At 41.1% G+C, this 22500-nt stretch overlaps 1 protein-coding gene across 5 annotated transcripts in view; it reads right to left on the bottom strand.

The window, feature by feature from the left end:
• LOC143020374 (uncharacterized) overlaps positions 1–22500 on the bottom strand; it is a 544452-nt gene that overhangs the window by 13487 nt on the left and 508465 nt on the right. For 2 of the 5 annotated variants that reach the window (XM_076176756.1, XM_076176757.1), the window contains exons 5-7: positions 16791–16893; positions 13404–13459; positions 7299–7388 (exon numbers count right to left, since the gene is read on the bottom strand). In XM_076176756.1, the coding sequence (XP_076032871.1) occupies positions 7299–7388; positions 13404–13459; positions 16791–16893 (249 nt within the window). The remainder of the gene's footprint in view (positions 1–7298; positions 7389–13403; positions 13460–16790; positions 16894–22500) is intronic. The other 3 variants (XM_076176760.1, XM_076176759.1, XM_076176758.1) reach the window with 2 other exon arrangements.

The raw sequence follows: 22500 nt of genomic DNA, 5'->3' as shown, positions 1-22500 counted from the left end.
TCCGGTAAAAAATGAGTACTGATCATTTTCAATTTTTACTATTTCTTTAGTGCCCTCAAATCTCCTTCCATGTCCCACCTCTCTGACTTAGTATCTAAGGATACAAGCGTTAGTTGCTACTTCGATATACTCGCTTATTATTATCCCATCTGCCTAGTGTAGGCCTTATGGTCTCTTGCAGTCTCCTTCATTCTTATGTTCTTATCTCTCTTGCAGTCTCTCTTCATTCTTTCCTTTTAGCTTTATTCTTTGGCCTTCTACTGTCCTCTTTTTTCCTTCCCCTATTTCCCCTTCCCTTCCACTTTCCTCACTCTCCGTTCCCTTCCCTCCAACCTCTGTTTCCTTTCCGTCTCTACTATTTTCTGTTTTACCATCTCTTTTCCTACCACTTCCCTTATTTTTCTTTTTCTTTCAGTCTCTCCTACTCCCTCTGTCCGCATAACCAATGGCATCCTTCGATAAAGCTCTTCTGTTCCCGTTCTCAGTCTCACATGCACATTTTTTGTAACACCTTCATCTCAAACACATTCAAACTCTTCCTTTCTGCCTCCCTCAGATACTAAGTCTGCTCCATACAGTACCCTGGGTACAATCATTATGTATAAACTTTCCTTTGCACTCATTCCTAGATAATACCTATTGGTTATAACACTTTTCACTCCACCCAGATATTCAATTGCTTTTTTTTTTATCCTATAATTCATGGGTTTTCAGAGTCTGTGGTACTTTGAGAAGGAGTCCGTGAGAGTCATCCGGCAACACTGGCGGAATCTCAACCACAGGCAGTGTGCATCCCTGTCCGTCAGAATATACTAGTATATGAATCGTCGGGTACAAAAGACTATTATTTCTATTATCTTTGTATATTGATTATTTCTGTAATTACATTCTTATTGTTAATTGTTATTTTGTGTTTGTGTATGTTACATTTTTGGGTCAACCAGGGATGTGAAGGGGGTCCTTGGTTTATTTTTTGTCATAAAAGGAATCCTTGGTTATAAAACGTATGAGAATTCGTGATATCATTTACCTTCACATCTCCTCTTTCGTTCACTACCACATATCACCCGAAGTACTTAAAAACCTACACTCCAAAGTCTCACCCTTCACGGCCACATCCAACTTGCCACCCTCGTCACTCCTTGAGTATTTCATCTCTCACCTTCGTCCACTTTTATTCTCAAATTTCTCCCCTCACACGTCCTCTCAAACTCAGCCACTAACTGTTTCAATCTGTCCTCAGAATTAACCACAAACGCAGTACCATCTAGAATCGACAGGTGTCTCAACTCTTACGCCCCTTCACCCTCCCCCATCCAACCTAAAATTTCTGCATTAACCTCTTTTACCAGCCATTCCTTTCCTACGTTGAACAACCATGGCGATATTACACAAACTTAATGCGGCCCCACATTTACCTTAATCCATTCACTCTCTCCATTCCCTAACTTATATGTGCCCTACTACTCGTGCAAAAAAAAAAAAATCTTCATCAGAAGAGAAGAGGAAAACGAGGAGGTGAGGAAGGAGAAGGAGGAGAGGGAGGAGGACGAGGAGGAGGAGGAGAGGGAGGAGGGCGAGGAGGAGGAGAGGGAGGAGGACGAGGAGGAAGAGAGGGAGGAGGATGAGGAGAGGAAAGAGTAGGGCGAGGAGGAAGAAAAGAATGGAAGAGAAGAAAAAGAAGAAAAAGAAGAAGAAGAAAAAGAAGAAGAAGAAAAACAAGAAGACGAGGAGGATGAGGATGAGAACGCGAGATCGAATGCGGATACGCGAATCAACATTCTACCTCTTCCATTCTTATGTTTTACGCCTTAAACATAGTGACCTATTCTGAGAATCTTATTTCGGATGAGAAGGAATTTGATGCAACCGATGGCCCGGTGCTGTCTCCCACCTGAGGGGAATTCAATTCGTTAGAAACCCTTTTGAGACAGAAACTCGCCCCTTTCAGTCCTTTGGCAGAGAAAACTCGCCATTCCACTCTCACGAAATGGGAAGTGAGAAACCCTTGGTAGGGCAAGCCCTATCAGTTGTGGCAAGCAGGTTTTTTTTATTATTTTTTTTTAAAGGCCGATGTTTGGGTCGCCTCCCCGCCTGACCAGGTCTGTCGGGAACCAACGCAAGAAGCACGTAACGGGCCCCGGGAATCGAACTCACGACCACTGGGGTACCGCGTGGCCCCTTTGATACATAATGAATAAAGTGCGTCACCGTGTTCAGGAGGTTTGAATGTTTCGCACATCGACCTCCAGTCCCAACCGACGCTCTGAGAGGAGGACGAGGCGTGAACTCTTCGGGTCAATTTCTCAACCTGGGAAAGGAAACTGCCCAAGTGGTTCTTCCAAACTGAACAAAATAGGCCGACGCTAGCCATCATAATACAATATTGAAGAATGGTTGTTATTCCTTGTGTGTAGTGAATGGTTAAAGCTACGGTCACACTAGTCAATGTAATGATTGGATTCCAATGATTCTGTTGGATTTCTTCCATGGTTGGCGGATTTGGTTTGGAGTCGAAACGTACGGTTGGAAGATGCCCCCAATTATATCGTTTGAGTGCTTCACTTGGATGAGATCCAAAAAAGAAAAAAGAAAAAACAACAACAACAACTGAAGATCTTTGTTAACATTATTCATATTTACGACATATTTGAAAAAAAAAACATACAACTTATTCAGTAATAAGAGAAGAATCCTTCAATTGTATAAAACTACCTTGAAATAGTAAATATATCTTATGGAATGTATGTAGTGGCAATAATCAAACAGTCGTTTGACTACCGCTGCGGTGTCAACATTTGTTTTGCTTGGAGTGGAAAACGGAAATTATTCATGCTAGTCATGGTTCCCTCATCTTGGTGTCTTGTTTCTTAATGAGTGATGACACTAATTCCAGTAATTCAGAAAAGTTCTTCCTGCCTATTCGGTGATAATTAATCATAGAAGCCTTGATCATCTTCTAGACTCATTTCTTTCAACAAGTTGTTGAAAACATTCTTGAATTTTCTAGCCATTCACGTTTTCATCCAATATCGCCTGGGTTTCTTCTTTTGAGTGTTCCAGGCTAACTGCATCAGCAGTAAGAATGGTAGTAGCTAGGGACAATTTCATTGCGGTATTGTTTTCCTTCTTTAGGGAAAGGAGCGTCGCACAGGTGTGTTGTTGTTATTCTTCTTCCTGTAGCCTGTTGATTATTTTGACATAACGTAAATAGAATGGAATAAGTTATATAAAAACTGAAGGAATAGTAAAAAGTGGAACTTGTCAAATGTTTCGTGCAATCAAACAAATGCAGTTTGGTTTTCAGTGTTGCTACAATACTTTGCTCCTGTGACATCTAGAACGCACATGATGTTGTACTGGAGTTCTTGTCATAGTTCTCATTCCTCATTTTCCTCATATCTGGTATATCTGTATGTTTGCCTTGTTTTTGTTTTCAGATTTTATTTATTTGTTCATATATCTTCATTTTTTTATTGCTGCCTTCCAGGCAGAAACATAAACATCTCCAATGGCAAGGTTGGATTCACCTAAACTAGTCTAACTACTAGTCCAAAGAGAATATTGGATGGGTGAGTGTTTGTCCAAGCATTCCGTTGACTAGCATCACCGTAGCGGAAGCCCGTAGTTATTATTTTAGGGCCCTCGTTAGATTGTTCACACCCTCAATAAGGTGACGTAGTTTATGGATTTCTGTTCTGGCTAAAGAGGTGATTTTATTCAGTTGAAGAGGCAAGATTTGTTAGAAGAGAGTCTCGATCAAGAACCCCCTTCAGATCAGAGTTCCTCACCCAAAGCTGCACTAAATTGCCTTTCATCAAACAGAAACACATAAAGTGTTTTACTGTGTTGAAAGACCTACGATTCGTAGCGAGTTTCGAAGGCTAGGAGGGGATGAAAGACAAGGCAAAGAGAAGATATAAAGAGCGAATGAAGACAAATAGGAGCTAATAAAGGACAGTGAAGAGGCTAAACAGGCACTGGAAAATACAGGCAGCAGGGTTTAAGAAGATGAGGAGAATCGATGCAATATAGACACAGTAGGTGATAGGAAAGGTACATGCAATGTACTTACCATTGAGAATGTGTATGATGTTCATATATTGTATAACATATACAGGTACTTACGGTTAAATTTTAGTTGACGGAAACAAGTATAGGATAGATGGGTTGATGATGTAAACTAATGAATGTTACTAGATATACAGGACACATACAGGCATATACGCGCACACGCACACACACAGGCCCGCGCGTGAGGAAGCATACACATTAACATATTCATTAGCTTTGTTTGAAATATGTAAAACAAATGAAACTGTGAAATTTGTCTCACTGCAATACAGAAGACAAAATTGTTAGTTCAAAAGTGGGTCATTCCATCCAAAGCAAAGCGTTGGAGGCAGAAGCATAATTATGGGTAAAAAAAGCTTGTTTATTATAAAAAAAAAAAAGGCAAAGAAAAAATAATAGAAGAAAAAACAAAAACAAACGGAAATCAGGCAAAAATAAAATGATGGTCTGAAAAGGATCAAATAGGTCGAACTCAACTTAGAGAACGAACATTTGCAACAAAACGAAAACATAGTGCATGCTGGGACGGGTACAGTTCTCATACAGACATTAAAAAAAAAAAAAAAAAAAAAAAAAAAAAAAAAAAAAAAAAAAAAAAAAAAAAAAAAAAAAACTGCAAACACTTGAAATCATATTGCCTCGAGACAAACGTTCTACATGAAATTTCACGTGCACAACAACAATGACCTATTCAGAAAAAAAAAGAAAACGTGTTAAGTATTACATACCTATGTACATTACATCCATACCTACATACGATAAGCATGCGTGTGTATATATGTGTATATATATTATATATATATATATATATATATATATATATATATATATATATATATATATATATATGCACACATACGAACACCTACACATACTACCACTCGCTCACGGATACACAAGCTGCTTCTGCTAATACTACTTGCCATTGGGATCAATCTTATGATCTCATCTCTTTTAGATGGGCACTACATCCTGTTACCGGGCAGTTATCAAAATACGGGTCTTTCTTCTTGTGCATTCTGATGTTCTCAAGAAGGAACGAGGACAACAAAGAATGTGGACATGCATCGATGATAAAGTACTACTGTGCAAGTACATGACAAGAATCTAAGCATAAAGACAAACTACGTAGACACAGACTAAGCTGATGCTATTTTCATGCATTCACACATACATGTATGGCATAATAGACAACACCTACAGTGGTCAACCTACGAGACGGACGTCAGAGGGAATCATCTCCCTATCTCCTGTCTTCAGAACCTGCCAGTTTACTCAGGGAAGGTGCAACCCCGAGGGGTAGACATTCGGTCTCAACCGGATCCAGAATCTCATCGTATCAGCTTCATTTGTAATTCTTCCACATAAGAAGCGACAACCGGCGACTGATCCCCTTTTCTATAAACCGGTGACATAGAAACACTGATACAACAGACTACAGTCCAACGTTTCTTCCCAGAGAGTTGTATAAAATAGGGCAAGGAACGTTGCCAGCTATTATGGGGCTGCGGGTTTTCTGTCGGTGAATCTTGATTCAAAAATTATCGCACGACCACACACACGGAGTGTTGTAGTTAGTGTACTGGACTGCTAATTCATGGAAATAGAGATCGAGCCACGCTCAGTGGTCGAAAAGCATCACAATACTGGAAACCGTCACTGTGTGTAAGGTCACATTACCCAGAGACCAGGCAATACGAGCCATGAGGCTCATTTGGCAGGGTAATAGCTGTTGATCACGAGTCCAGCACATGATTCAAGACAATGGTAAATCATACACTCGCTACAGCAATGGTTCTCAACCCGAGTGCCGCCAAAATTCAGGGCAATTTTTTTTTTTTCGTAATACACTCTGTCATCCATTTTTGTTCATTAAAGCAGCATCAGTGTAAAGATGCGTATTTTCATATTATCTAGGGACAAAATTTTGTTACACTGATGCTGAATCAACAAAATACTGACAAACTAGAATTTAGATTTTCTAATAAGGGTGCCGGGGACTTCTGAAAGGCTTGGCAAGGGTGCATTCAAGCCACAAAAGGTTAGGAACCACTACGCTACAGTATACGAGCATTGAGCATTACTTTTTACTACATCGTCCTATTAACTTCTATTCTCCCTTCCTCCACCTCTGACTCTTTGGTGCAGTGTTGTCACTCCGGTGCCAAATACAATACATAATTTTTATGCACATCCATATGCACAAACATATAATAATGTTAATTATTGCCTCAGATTTCACTGGCTGAAAACCAAAAGCCCCAAACGGTCGGGCAACGGTCCTTGGGCCATCTCAAGGAGGTCTCTGAAAAAAAAAAAAAAAAAAAAAAAAAAAAAAAAAAAAAAAAAATTGGACACTTTCATCACTGTGCAGCTGTCTCAATGTCGCTACCGAATTGTAGTGGGTGGAGTAACGGAGCACTCACGGGCTCTCCTTATGTGGAAAGGTAAATATAATGTTAATAGAATTTTTGGACCAGGTCCGGGCACCGAGTGTCAGCCACCCAGTGTTGCGCCTCCACATGGAAAAGCTGATGTTGACAGGTTTTGATGGGCAGCAGCAGGGAGAAGATTTTTACGAACGCCCGTCTTGTAGGATAACTACTTGCAGGTACTCGGCGTTGGTTCCACATACACACATCTATATAAACATATGCATACATGTACATACACAGACACACGCACAGGTGCATACACACACACAAATATATATATATATATATATATATATATATATATATATATATATATATATATATATATATATATATATATATATCTGGATAGAATCACCAGTGACGGTGATGTGGATCAAATAATTCCGACTGTCGTCCCCGGACTTGAACCTGGGCTCGTGAATTTTCACTGCCGTCGCCCTACCGACTGAGCTACTGACCCTATAAACTTTCAGGTTAATTAATTTGATAGGGTCAGTAGCTCAGTCGGTAGAGCGACGGCAGTGAGAACACACGAGCCCAGGTTCGTAGCCGGAGACGACAGTCTGAATTATTTTATATATATATATATATATATATATATATATATTTATATATATATATATATATATATATTAATATAATACATCTAGGCTTGTATTTCATACTTAAACAGGCACACATAACGTATCTACATGAACTATTGTAGTAACAAACACTAGACAAGCTCCAAGACAGAGAGGTATTTTGTACAAAGCCAACACACACGAGTTTGTCGTAGTTACGTACTTGCAGACTCTACCTGGCCCACCGTCTGTCGAGGGCGGGTGAAGCGGTTCTTCTGAACGGAAGTCTTCGCTCTACTGGCGGGAGAGGAAGCTACACGTCATACCAATGCCAGCACAGGAGAGAACAGCAACCGTCGTTTTCCAGCAGCGTCAACCACGAGCCACAGCGTCACCCGTATGGGCCGCAGATCACACACAAAATCCTCCCCCCCAGCGAGTCACCGTCGCAGTTCGCGCGTTTTTTTTTTTTTTTTTTTTCAACATAGGGCAGACACAAGGGCGAGATTGGAGGGAGGAGGGAGGGGATGGGGGGTTCGTGATGACGTCACGAGTCGACGCCGAGGTAAAGCAAAGATGACGGTTATGTTATTTGCGATGCGGGTAGGGTAAAGGGTGGAATGCAATAGGTATGTATGTTAGGTGGTGTGGCAGTTAGTTATGGCAAGGGGTGGAGAGGGGAGTTGGAGAAAGGAAACCATTGAGGAGAGGATCACAGAAAATATGGGAGGAGATTAGAGGAAGAGAAAGAATGGGGAACAGGGTGATTTTAAGAAATGGATGGAACGAGTATTGGAGGAAAGGGGAAGGAGGAAGAGGAAGAAGAATAGGAGTAACAAGGAGGGGGGAAATTTATGTTATGTTTAGCATTTGTGGGTACGTTTGAGAAAAAAGTTGACATATTTATTGGAGTAAGGGGTTTGGGGCGGGATGGGATGAGACGGGGCGGGAAGCGTAAAGCGAACATACGAGGCGAAGCCGAGGCAATGCGGATGGGTGGGTTGGGGTGGCGGCAAGATTGGCGGGAGCGTTGGTGGTCAGTTGCAGGCAGGACAGTCGATGGATGTAAACAAGACGGGCGCGCACACGGTGGTGGAGATTGTTGTTGTTGATGGAGTGGTGGTTGTTGGTTGGTTGGTTTTAAAGTAAATGAAAGAGGAAATAAGGAATCTCGGTAAGTAAAATAATGGTAAGAGAACAAAATAATACTTGGTGAAGTAGAATGGTCAGGGCTTAGAATGTCAAGGAAGCTCTAAAAACACATCAACTACATATGATTATGCTGGAAAACTGTTTATCAAACAAAAGCTCAAACATAAGATTAATGCTACTATTTCTACACGGATAAAACAAAAGTCAAGTGTGTTGGGGACAAGTTGTCAAACATAGGTCAAACATATATTTGAAAAGAAAGAAAAATATGCTTTCAAATATTCTACGGGGAAAAAGAAGAATTTATGGCGTGTCGTTACAGCTGTGAAGGATGAGACAATGTATAGAAAACGAAAGAAACAAAAAACATGTATGTACTGTGCTCACTCTCACAGTCCTCAAGTACCCAGTAGGGTTTGTATCAAAACAGCCATGGTGTGTGCATCTGATTATATCTATCAAATGCTGCACAAATAAAAAACCTAAATCGACTACAAACGCATCAATCATTTCATGAATTCTAGTCATCATTCAAGAAAAAAGAAAGAAGAGGTAGAAGTATAAGAAGATGAAGTAGAAGAAGGAAAAGAAAATCATTAGGTATAAAAAAAAACGATGATCTGCAGGTAATATTTGTAACACTATCAATGGAATGTAGAATCAATAGCCAAACAACCAGAAAGAGACAGGCATACAGACAAACAGATTGACAAACATATATAGAGAGGTTTTCAGAAAGGTAGATAAGCAAACAGACTGACAAACAGACAGTTGTATAGAGAAAAATATAGGGACGAAGACACTACTGACAGACACAGCTATGAACATAGACCGAAAGACGAAAAAAAGGGTGAAAACATACAGAGACAGAACTATACAAAGACAGGTTTTGATGGGCTAGACATGAAGACAGAGACAGACTTGTAACGACAGAGAGGTATGCAAAGAGACAGACATGAAGACAGAAGCAGAGGTATAGAGATAAAGAGACATATTATGTCGTACAGACACAAACATTTGATTATGGCCGTAGATGTAAACCTTTTCCTAGCACTTGAGGTGTGCGCAAAGTGATTTGGCGAAGTGAAATTGATTACACGTCATCATGTAATAAACTACTCGACAACAGTTTCAGTCATCTCCTGACACGTAATTGACTAATTTGACTGGCTCAGGATATTGGGGTTATAATCAAAAGGCATATAAATGTACCACTGTATGTATGTGTATGTGTGTGTGTGTGTGTGTGTGATTTTAGTAGTGTTAGAGAGGATGGAATTCAACAATAACATGGTGACATACATTATAGGTACTGTTCTGGCTAAGGACTTACGATTTTGTTCAGTTTAGGAGTCTGAAATAGAGTCTCTTTATACAGAGAATTACGACAACTCTACAGAATGGCCACAAAATGGCGGCGCGTCCGGAGTTGTCGCAACTCCCTGGGTAAAGGGACTTTGTATAAAGAAAATGTTGGTGTATCCAAAGACACCACAATCCTTCATATTCAGGGAAAAGCACAAAAGGTTCGAAGAATCAGTAGCAAGCGGGAACGAAAATTATTTGGCCACAAAATGGCTCCCTGGGTCATTTATCTTATCGTCATGTCGCAACTGTGTATAAAAGGGACACTAGCCAGAACAAAATCCATAAAGAGCTCTTGGGATCTTAAGTTCCTCAACATGTGGCAGACTTCGTCTTCGCTTACAAAGATGAAGAAAACTTGTAGAGACTCGCAATCCATTGATATATATGTATATATATTTTTTTACTTCCAAGCGAGTTAATGTCCTCACACATTGGTAAGATGAACTATAAATCCCTCTTTCGGAGAGAAGAAAAGACGTACAGCATTCCTTTTTAAACCCAAAAGTGGTATTTACAGTTCAAGTTCATTACCTGTTTAATTCTCTTACCAATGACAGAACTATTTTAATATTTGTGAATTTAAACCTTCTTTATAACAATACATACGAGTAGAACATGGAGAGGCTTATTCTTCCATTTGCACGCCATTTGTTGAGGGAATTAGGATCACACAGAGGAGTGAGTGTTACCAAACAAGTTGGGTGCGGAAATCAGGGAGAGTACATACATGAATCAATGAAGTCTGTGTGATTGGTATCCCCTTCAATGGTGCTTCAGGAACCACAGTATACCTTCCCTTGTGCCATGCAATCGTTTACTGACCACCACCAAAAGCCATGTGCATGACCACTGCATGCTCGCTCGTACAAAGGTCTTGGGCAATCCTTCTCGCGTCCTTTGTGTGTGTATGTGTGCACGTGTGAACATATGATTAATGGTCATAGATTTAGGCAAATGCTGATAGAGTCACGGTGATTGTGACGTGCATCACAGTATATCGTGTATCGAGGTCACTGACTACGTTTCTGGTCACACTGAAGTTAACGAAATGTAAATAATTGGTACCGACAGTGTACCCCTATTGCAATTAAAAAAAAAAAAAAAAACGTAGATATATCATAATGATCTTCAGTGTTTCACTGTGTGTGTTTCTGTGTACTTATACATACATGCAGCAACAATCACTTAGGCTGTGGTTCTTAAATGAGCAAAAAACCACTTAGGAAAACAAAAGAAGAGATGTATGGTAACAAAAGCTTCAAAAGACTTTGAACTGTATGCGGTACTTTGCTCATATATATGCATACACACACACGCGCACACGCACACACACACATGTATATGTGTATATGTATATAGAGTATGGATTGTTCATTCTCTCTTGTACCTTTACGAGAGCTGTTAGGAAAACCGTCAGTTCGTTGAGACTACCAGTCCCCGTGATGAGGGATATAGAGCGTCATCTGTGGGGGTTGTGTCTGGAATCCCTCTCTTTGAAAAGACTCTTTGAAGGTGACTCAATGGGAGTTTGGTCTGGCGACTCAAATGGCCCAGTGGCTCGGGTGACGTCATCATGCATTTGAACCCCAAAACAAACCCTCTAATCCCGTACACATGTAACAAAAGTCAAGCACCGGCTCTGCTGCACCGTACACATGCACTAAAGCTTTTTTTTTTGTAAATCTGCATATATGTATATATGTATATATGTATATATATATATATATATATATATATATATAATATATATATTTATATATATATATATATATATATATATATATATATATATATATATATATAATAATAATAATAAGAGTCAGGGTCCCGAAAGACCCATATCTGTTATCGTCATTTGCTGTACGACGCTATTCATCAAATCTCGTGAACAAAGTACTACGACAGTCAACTCACATTCACTTCTTTGACTGACTTCTTGACGATAATTTCATTTTAATCGAATGAACACTGCATATCAGCTTTATTACAGTGATAGTGTTATTGACTGGTGCATGTAAAGATTGCAGAAGAACCGGAGAACTCGCTCGGGATTTGTCGAAAGCAGTCAAGAGACGTGGGCCCATCCAAACACCACAGCGTGCATGCTGGGTCCAAATGAGACACAAACAATGCGCGCCTTGGGTCCAACCCGGCACCAGAACGGACGTGCTGGGTCAGAAATGACACCAGAACGTGGGTTCTGAGCTCAACCCAACTAATCTAGAATAAATCATAGAGCGTCTACTGTAGTGCGATCATGACACTCAAGCTGGTCTAAGTGCAAAAAACCCAGAAATAGATTAAACAAAATGCAATTAAATACCTTCTTCACCTGCGCCACAAGCATCCCACAAAAATATACCCAGTACTATAAATATCTATATCTATATCTATATATATGTATATATATATATATATATATATATATACATATATATGTATATATATATGTATATATATAAATGTGTATATATATATTATATATATATATATATATATATACATATATGTATATGTATGTATATGTGCACATGCGTATATATATGCATATGTAACTGTATTTGTGTATATGTATATATATGTATATGTAAATATATGTACATATGTATATGTAAATGTATGTGTACATATACATATATATGTACATGAAGATTTACATGTACGTCTATGTATATGTATTTGTATATATGTACATATACATGTCTATGTATATATTTGCATATGTATAAGTGCATGTATGTATCTTCATGTGCACGTGCATACGTATATGTATATGTATATATATATATATATATATATATATGTGTGTGTGTGTGTTTGTGTGTATATGTATATGTACATGTATACGTATATGTATATGTATATATGTATTTATATATGTATATAAAATGTATGTGTATATGCACGTGTACATGTGCACATGTACATGAAGATGTACATGTACATATCTATGTATATATATATTTGTATATATGTACATATAAATATCTATGTATATGAATATGTGTACATATATGAATACGTATATGTATTTTTATGTGTATATGTATATGTTTATGTATATGTATGTGTATATGTATATATATATATGCATATGTATATGTATATTTATATGTATATGTATATGCAAATGTATGTGCACATGTACGTGTATACATATACGTATATGTATATGTATAAATGCATATATGTATCTTCATATATATATGTAAATGTGTAGGAAAGGTATGTCATGTAGGGGCGACCATCAGGTGCGATCAGATCAGTCTTAATAAACCAGAACTACAATAACCCAGGTGGCGAATAAGGCAGTTATATTGGCATCACAACTCCTTGGTTCTTCCCTTCCCCTTTGCTACCGTAACATAATTTATCCCTTTTCTTCTAGCTGATAAATAACGGTTCTTTTCCATGCCGTCCCCCAAGACCCCAAAATCGTTTGGTATTATCCAGAAGATTTTTTTTTTGAGGGAAAATATGTCACGGTAGAAAAGGGGTCAAGTGTCCCCACCTCTAAATTATCAGCCACTACAGTCAATGTATAAATTAAAAGAAAACGCAGGACAATGGGGGGAGTAACAAAAGCTAGATATGCATCTGATTCGAAATGCAAGAAAACAAAAATGCTAGTTGCAAATCGCTTAAATGTAAGAGAAAATAAAATATCGCAAGGGAAAAGAGGAGGTGAAAGGTGGAAGAGTTGAGGGCTTTAGGACTCTCTGTCTTGAGTGTCCAACAGTCGAGGAGAGGAAGAGGAGGAGGAGGAAGAGGAGGAGGGGATGTCCAAGGGTATAAGGACAGTACGTACTTGTAGTGTAGACCTGCTTGTGCTCGCAGCGTTGTCCCTTCCAGCCTTCCGCGCAGCTGTAAAAGGACAATATTTGTAATTCTAACGAAATTTGATCCAACTGGAGCAAAAGTGCTGCATCGCATATGACTTGGTTTCTTAAAAATCTCGCAAACCCATAATGAGTGTGTCTATACGAAAATATCTTCCAAATAAGTCTGAGACGCAGAAATCAAATAATAAAGAAGCCGATCTGCGCATGCGCACAGTCCAACCGCTCGCTACTCAGATCTTTGTTCTTTCTCGTTTCTTTTCTTAAGTACATTTTATTTTCCGGGCTTTTGGTTTTATATAGTATTTCTTTATACAGTGAATGGCGTTATTCTGATGTTTTTACGGTTTTATATAGACAAAAAAAAAACATACTCATGTCATCCAGAAAAATGTATCCGTTTACAACTATTTGCAGTTTCTAACCATTTTATCATAAATGGTTGTCATAAATGTTGCCATGAATAAGGTACTAAATAAACAGTTAATGTGAACATAGATACTTATAATATTGCTTATTATTTCTGAAAAACGAACATAAATGAAATGTAGCAAATGTTGTTTGGAAAAACGTTGACAATTCTGTGACTGATTTTTATTTGTTCTGTTTGCTTTCTACTTGGTCCCCTTCTTCTACACCGGCAATTTCCTACGTGGGGTACAATTTGAGAATGAGATATTAACAGTGATATTTTTTTCTCAATAAGTCTGTATGAGTGTGAGTGCGCAAAATGTGTGTGCGTAAACATATTTGTGGTGTGTATGTACAACATGTGTACATACACGTATATGTAAATGTATATTTTTGAATTATAAGAGTTATATGTCGCTGGGGGCATCAGAATTTTGGAGATGTTTAGGTGGTGCTTCATAAAAAAAAAAAAAAAAAAAAAAAAAAAAAACGGTTGGAAACCACTGTTCTGAACTCTCGTTCGCTTGTTTTGCTTCCGAGCTTCGTGAGGCAGGAGGAAGGGGACGCGTTGGCAGTCAGGTATGGTCCTCTCCTTTTTTTCATTCTCCCTCTTCTCTCCTTTTTTTCTCTCTTCTCTCTTCGATCTTCGTGAGCCTGGAGGAAGGGGACGCGTTGGCAGTCAAATGTGGTACTCCCCTTTTCTCTCTCTCTCTCTCTCTCTTCTCTCTCCTATCTTCGTGAGTCAGGAGGAAGGGGACGCGTTAACAGTCAAATGTGGTCCTCTCCTTTTTTTTCCCCCTCTTCTCTCTCTGATCCTCGTGAGTCTGGAGGAAGAGGACACGCTGGCAGTCAAATGTGGTCCTCCCCCTTTTTCTCTCTCTTCTCTCTCCGATCTTCGTGAGTCTGGAGGAAGGGGACGCATTGGCACTCAAGTGTGGTCCTCTTTTTTTTTATTCTCTCTCTCTTCTCTCTCCTATCTTCGTGAATCTGGAGGAAGGGGACGCATTGGCAGTCAAGTGTGGTCCTCTCCTTTTTTTATCTTTCCTCTCTCTCCGATCTTCGTGAGTCTGGAGGAAGGGGACGCATTGGCACTCAAGTGTGGCCCTCTCCTTTTATTTTATTTTTCTTTCTCTCTCTCTTTCTCTTCTCTCTCCAATCTTCGTGAGTCTGGAGGACAGGGACGCGTTGGCAGTCAAGTGTGGTCCTTTCCCTTTTTTTTTTCTCTTCGCTCTCCAAATTTCGGTGTTTCTTTCTGCCTTTGAGAAGAGTTAAGGGGACAGCAGCCCGGGGGGGATATAGTTAGAAAGGTGTTTTCGCTCTCCTACTTTACTTCGTGTTTTTTTTTTCTTTCAATTTTGGTGCCTTGGAGTCTTCTGGATTACTCTTACTTCCATCTCAGCATTTCGTGGATTGAGGGTCATCCCTCTCATTCACCAGACTGCTCGGCTCGGGTCTAAGGTTCGTTTTAAGCCTCGTCCACACTTGTTGCATTTCCACGTATCGTATCATCTTTGCGTACCACCTAGTGATACGATACGGTGCAACAGGGTATTGTACCCACTTGTTGCGTATCCGTATACAGCAGGCGGATACGCAACAAGTGGGTACAATACCCTGTTGCACCGTATCGTATCACTAGGTGGTACGCAAAGATGATACGATACGTGGAAATGCAACAAGTGTGGACGCGACTTTACACGTATCGACTTTTCGCTGTGCGCCGTCCACGACACGACGTCGTGCTCTCAATTAACTATGGGTGCCTATGGACGCTTTCACACGTCACGACCACGACCACGTGTGAAAACGTCCATAGATATTCACGGTTATTTGAGAGCACGACGTCGTGTCGTGGACGGTGCACGGCGAAAAGTCGATGAGTGTGAAACGAACCTTGGGTAATGCAGCGATACACGGCGCTTTCATAGCATGGGCTGAGAGCCAGATATCATTTTATTCCCGCGGCTTGAAGGGACGTTCTTCGCTTCCGCGGCTCGAAGGGATGTTCTTCTCATCTGCTTCGCAAAGGATCAAAGTACATTATAAACTTGGTTTCTGGTTCCTCCAACCTGGGGCCGTCCTCCCGATCAAGAGACTTTCTAATAACGTCCTTTTGTCATTTATGATGAAAGACTAATTTCCTGTTCTTCCGTGACATCCTTTCTTCGCCACGTTAAAATAAACAGACCATTACTGCACTGGTGTCTGTGTCTCTTCTTCACGGGGGGAATGTAGCATACCTCCATGATACAGAATTACTTGCAGGATGAAACAAATGGAGGTAGTTATACAACAAAAGCTATCTATTGATAAAATTTTGAGCAGGATGGACGCGGCCTAAGAAATAAAAATTATAATAATGAATAAATAAACATACAAATAGATAAACAAATAGAATAAAATAAGAACAAAAATGTCATCCCATTGTTCGAAACTGTGTGACGCTTTTCTTTTATTTTCTTTTATTTTGTTTTTCTGTACGGCTACATTTATCCCGGACACTTGAGATCTAAAGAAACCGAATCATATACGATATATCATTAATTGCTTAGTTTCACTGGGAATGCACCTTACATTAACCAAGGAAAGATTTTTATTTCCTTATCAATAATCTTGAAAAAACAGCCTAGATGGAATCACATAGAATCATAAACAGCCTTATATTTGTTAAACTTGACGAAATATAATCACTATTGCTTAGGCCAGACTATAACGTGTGAAAAAGATGATTTATTTCAAATGATCCAGATACTGTCAAATACGTATTAACTGAGCCAAAATAGTGAGCCATTTTCTTAGAATTCCTCAAATTTCATACTACTATAACCAGGATCACGATTTCTTACTTTAACTGGAAAAAATGCCCCTTTGGTTAAAAAAAGGTCACTGACAGGTCACTGACAGGTCACTGATAGGTCACTGATACCCGTCAGTAATCTACTTACTGACAGACGAGCTCGCCGATCGACGGGATGAACATACAGGTCCCTCCGTTCAGGCAGAAGTCTTCCTTCGGGCACGGAATCGTGGCAACTGGCAAATTCCAAGCTGTGGACAGACGCAGGGAACAGGGACGATTAAGGGACTGGCGAGGCATTCTCAAGGGCTAAAGGAAACCCTGATGGTTCCCTCAGGGGCTCTTACAGCCCTAGAGGAAACTTTAAGACAACGAAGTTCCAGCTAAAGTTGAATCCGATTTTTTTAAAAGTAATTCTGTTGCCGTCAATATGCCACAAAGAGAAGACGAAAAAAAAGGAGTGAATAAAGAAGTTTTGTGGCTACGGCTAACAACTAGAAACTAGAAGCTCACAAATTTTTATACTAGACTTTTACTCTAAGAATGTTTAGTGGAGAGAGAGAAAAAAATCACCTTATGAAAAAATAATGAAAGAAATGGTAACATAAGCCTAATTTTGAGCCAAATGAGGCGAGTAGCTTAAACATGAGGCTGTTGCAAGGCTGAAGAACGCTTCAAGGCCCAGCTACCCAAGCGAGCATGCACCCACGCCCACACCCACGCCCACGCCCACACCCACACCCACAACCTCTACCTAGACCCATTTCCCACTCAGAACCCATCTACCACACAAATACTTACCCACCAAAATCCACATCCACGAACTCCCCCTTCGAACCCTTCTTCCCACAGAAATACCTACCCACCCACACCCACACCCTCAACCCATTACCCACCAACCCTTCCCGTACCTATCCACCCACACAAATACTTACCCGTCCACACCCACACCCACACATACATCCGCTACCCATACCGTGCCCTCCATTGAAGGGGGACCAGATCAAAACAAAGAGGTATGAAGGAAGAATCCTTCGCTATGCTGGAGGAGGGGAGGAGAGGGAAGAAGGGGGAACGGAAGAAAGGAGGGGAGGAGAAAGGGGGAGAAGTGGGAAGGAGAGGGGAGGGGAGGGGGTGGGAGGGGAGGAAAAGAAGAAGAGGAAAGGGGAGGAGAAGAGGGAGAGGTAAGGGGAGGGAAGGGGGCAGGAAGGGAAGGGACAGGAGGAGATGGGATGGGAGGAGAAGGGAGGGGAGGAGAAGGGCGGGGAGGGGAGGGGGAGGATCCAAAATGTCGGACTCGTTGGAAAGAAACTTAAGAATTCAAAGTAGAAAGGAGGAAAGGAAAATGCATAACAAAGTAGAGAAAAAAAACAGATATGACAGAGGAAAATAATTCGTGGAGGTAGAGGACAATGAGGAAAAGGATGAAATTTGTGATAATACTAATTATGACCAAGTATGTAAATAGTAATAACTATAATACAAATAATATCAATAATGATGATAATAATAATAATAATGATGATAATAATAATAATAATGATAATAATAATAATAATAATGATAATAATAATAATAATAATAATAATAGTAATAATAATAATAATAATAATAATAACAATGATAATGATAATAATGATAATAAAATATTAATAATAGTAATAATAATAATAATAATAATAATAATAATAATAATTATTAATATTAATAATAATAATAATGAAAATAATAATGATAATATTAATAACAATGATGATTATAATAGTAATAATAATAACAACAATAGTAGTAATGATAATAATGATAATAATAATTATTTTAATGATAATAATTATAACAATAATAATAATAATAATAATAATAATAATAATAATAATGATAATAATGAAAATAATAATAATATTATAATAATGATAATGATAATAATAAAGCATAATAGAGACGGTGTTACTATTGGTAATATTGATAATGGTAATAACATCAATATCAATAACAATAAAATTAAGTAAAAATGAAAAAGATGAACAGAAAGAAGAAGAGGAAAAAGAAAATGAAGGTTGTAGTGGAAGAAGAAATGGTGTAATAAGAGGAGGAGGAAGAGGAAGAAGAAAAGGAGGGGAAGAAAAAGAGGATGAGGATGAAAGGAAGAGAAGGAAGGAGGAGGAAGGCGGAAGAGGAAAAGGAGGAAGAGGAGTAGGAGTAGGAGGAGGAATGGAAAGGAGGAAGGAGGAAGAAGGGAAAGAAGAAAGAATGAGCAAGGAGGAGAGGAGGAGGAAGAGGAGAGGAGGAAAAGGAGGAGGAGGAGGAGGAGGAGGAGGAGGAGGAAGAGGAGAAGGAAAGTGCAGGAGGAGTAGGAACAGCAGAAGAGAGGGAAGGAAAAGAATCAAGAAGACAATGAGAGAATCAGAGGAGATATGACAAAGGGCAGAAACTGAAGAACGTCAAGGGAATAAGAAAAATGACGAAGAATACGAGGAAGAAGCAAATGAACAGAAAAAGAAGAGGAGGAATAACAAGAAAGAGAGGATGAAGAGAAGAGTAAAGAGAACTGTAGAGGATGAGTGTAAGGTAAGAGAGGATGAGAGAGAGGAAGTTTAATAGAGATAAAGACGAAGCGAGAAATACGACGGGAAGGCTGCGGGAAGAAAAAGAGGAGGAGGAGGAAGGGAGGAGAAAGAGGAGGAAGAGAAAGAGGAGGAGGTGAAGGAAGAGGAGGAGGAGGAAGAGAAGGAAGAGGGAGTAGAAAGAGGAGGAACAGGAGGAAGAGGGGAAAGAAGAGGAGGAAGGAAAGGAGGAGGTGGATTAAGGGAGATGAAAAGGAAGAGTAGAAGGAGGAGGAAGTGAAGGAGGAGGAGAAGGAAGAAGAAAAGGAGGAGGAGCAGGAGGAGAAGGAAGAGGAGGAGGAGGTGGGGAAGAAAAAGAGGAGAAGAGGGAGTAGAAGGAGGAGGAAGAAAAAGAGGAAGAGAAGGAGGAAGAGGGGAAGGAAGAGGTGGAGGTGGGTTAAGAGAGAGACCAAAAAGGAGGAGTAGAAAGAGGAGGAAGAGAAGGAAGAGGAGGAGGAGGAGGAGGAGGAGGAGATGGGAGAGGAGAAGGAGAAGTAAGAGAAGGAAGAAGAGGAGGGGGTGGGGAAAAAGAGGAGAAGAGGGAGTAGAAGGAAGACGAAGAGAAGGAGGAAGAGGGGAAGGAAGAGGAGGAAGAAAAGGAGGAGGTGGAGTAAGAGAGAGACGAAAAGGAGGAGTAGAAGGAGGAGGGAGAGAATGAGGAGGAGGAGGAGGAGGGAGAGAATGAGGAGGAGGAGGAGGAGGAAGAGGAAGAGGAAGAGGAGGAGAAGGAGGAGTAGAAGGAGGAGGGAGAGAATGAGAAGGAGGAGGAGGAAGAGGAGGAGAAGGAGGCGGTAGAGAAGGAATAAGAGTAAGGCGAAAAAGAGGAGTAAGAAGAGAACGGATAAAATGAAAAGGAGATGGAAGGAGATAGACGGGGAAGGAGAACAAGAAGAAGAGGAGGAGGAAGAGGAGAAGCAGAAGGAAGAGGAAAAGGTGGAAGAGAATCAAAGGCTGTACACTACGCCTCTGCTGTAGGGGGCGGGTTGATTTACTGCCTTTTAATCGATCACAACCATCTCTGATCGATCACAACCATCTCTGATTGATCCTAACCATCTCTGATCAATCACAATCATCTCTTATCGATCACAACCATATCTGATCGATCACAAACATCTCTGATCGATCACCACCTTCTCTGATCGATCACCACCACAGTTGCTATAGACAAATTAGCTTCCAACTAACGCTGAACTGGTTGAATGAGATTTACATTTGGTTTAGTAAAGAAAAACCCCTGTTAAGGTGGTTAGAAAGACTTTAGTGTTGCTCCTGGTGTCAGACGCACGGGGCATAATGGTGTATACATGAAAATGGGGCCGAATAATTTGGACCACACCGTCGGAAACACTGTAGCGGGCAGGAGCTGTCGGCATTGCTGGCCCATCCACGGGCAAACACACGTATTAATTAATTTATTATTATTATTATATATCTATTTTATTGTTATTTATTTTGCTAGCAATGCCGACACTCTCTTTTGGCAAATATGTTGTTCATGTTTTCAACAATGTTCCAGCGTGGTGTGATTCTGTTTCAAGAAACATGCCATCGGCCATGAACACCAGCAGCAGCAACACCATCACCATCACCAATCAACACCATCATCCTCATTCACTACCACTATCACCACCAACAGCAGCAACCCTATGAAAAGCACCACTAAAACCACCACCATGAGCAGCGACACCACCAGTTCGACACCGTGTGCCGCCACCCGAGGCAAAGGGCGCGTCTCCCAGCGCCCTGGGCGCGGGGGGCGAGGGGGCGCGCGAGGGGGGACCGAGAAGGGGCGCTTTCCCCTCCGCTGACCGCGGCAGCAGCGGCGGCGGCGGCGGTGGCGGCGACGGCGGCGGTGGCGGCATGGGTGGTAAAAATCACGAGGGCGTGTAAGCCAGGCAGCGTTGGGTGGGGCGGGAGGAGGGGGGGGGAATGCGGAGGGTGTGGGTGGAAGTGAGTGAATTTTGGGGAGGGAAAATAAGGAAAGGAGAGAGAGAGAGAGAGAAAATGAGGGAAACACGGGGAAGGAAAGGTAAGAAAAGGAAGTTGCAGTGAGGACAGAGAAAATGAGAAAAAAGGAGAAAGGAGAAGAGTGAGTGAGAGGAACTAGGGTGGGGGTGGGGGGGGAAGCGGGAGAAGTGAGGGAGGGGAAGGGAGGGGGAGACAGAGAGGTAGTAGGCAGGGGTGTAGCGATGCAACACCTGTTGGAGATGGGTCTAGGGTGGGCTGGTGGAGGGTGGGCGGTGGAGAATGGAGGATGTAGGGTGGGGGGTTGGGGATGGGCCGGCCTAGAAATCGGCGAGGTTGTGAAGGAAGATGTATGGGGAATGGTGAAAAAGGAGAGAGTGGGGGGGGGAGAAGGGAGTGGGAGGGGGAGGGGGAGGGGGGGATGGCTGGCACCTTCTCTACAAGAGCGAAAAGGGCGTCTCGCACCCAAGGCAGCAAGGATAAGTCCTTTGAGCCTCTTTCTATCATGACAAAACAGCGACGGCGGGGCAGCAGCAGCGGCGTCAGTAAACACTAAAAAAAATATTACAAAACAATAAATCCGCCAACAAACGAACAGCAACAGCAACAATCGCAAATCAACAGCGTTGGGGGCTGGGCGTAAGGTGGGGGGGGACGGGGGATTGGGCGGGGGTGGGGGGTCAAGAGCGGCAACAAGAACAGGAGCCGCAGAGGCGGCGGCGGATGGCGGTAGCTTCGGCACGAGCAGCATTTATAAACAAACAACAGGGGCACTTACATGTGTTAGAACATGACGAGCTGACTGGGGCAGCGCGGTATGGAAGTAAAGGGAATCCGTGTTACTTGGTGTTTAAAAAAAAAAAAAAAAAATCTCAGGCCATTATGGGTACCCTACAGTCTACCCGAGGCCCTTGCACACTCCCCCACCCCATCCCCCGACCCCCCATCCTCGAAGTTCCTCGAGGACTTCAAGAATCCACCCGAACTTCCGAGGAGGACCTCAGTGTCCATCGAAACCTTTCAGTGTATCCAAGAGACTCTCAGGGTTTCTTCAAGACACTTCGAGATATGCTTGAGACTCTCTTGAGACAACCGCACTTCACCCAAGACCCTTCAATGTACCCAAGAGAGACCTTATCAAGCCTTCTTCAAAACCCTCCCGAGAAAGTGTCTTTTGAAGACTACTGCACACTGCCGGTGTCATTCACTGTACCTCGAAGGGTTTGATGATAGCGTTACCTAAGTGACGGTACAGTGTATGGTGCCCTTTTCTGACACATTTTGGAT

Source organism: Oratosquilla oratoria, chromosome 39 (genome assembly GCF_046742065.1).
Source record: "Oratosquilla oratoria isolate Oo_2021 chromosome 39, ASM4674206v1, whole genome shotgun sequence".
Taxonomy (NCBI): Eukaryota; Metazoa; Arthropoda; class Malacostraca; order Stomatopoda; family Squillidae; genus Oratosquilla; species Oratosquilla oratoria.
The sequence above is the reverse complement of the archived record's forward strand: the minus strand, read 5'-3'. Positions and strand labels throughout refer to the sequence as shown.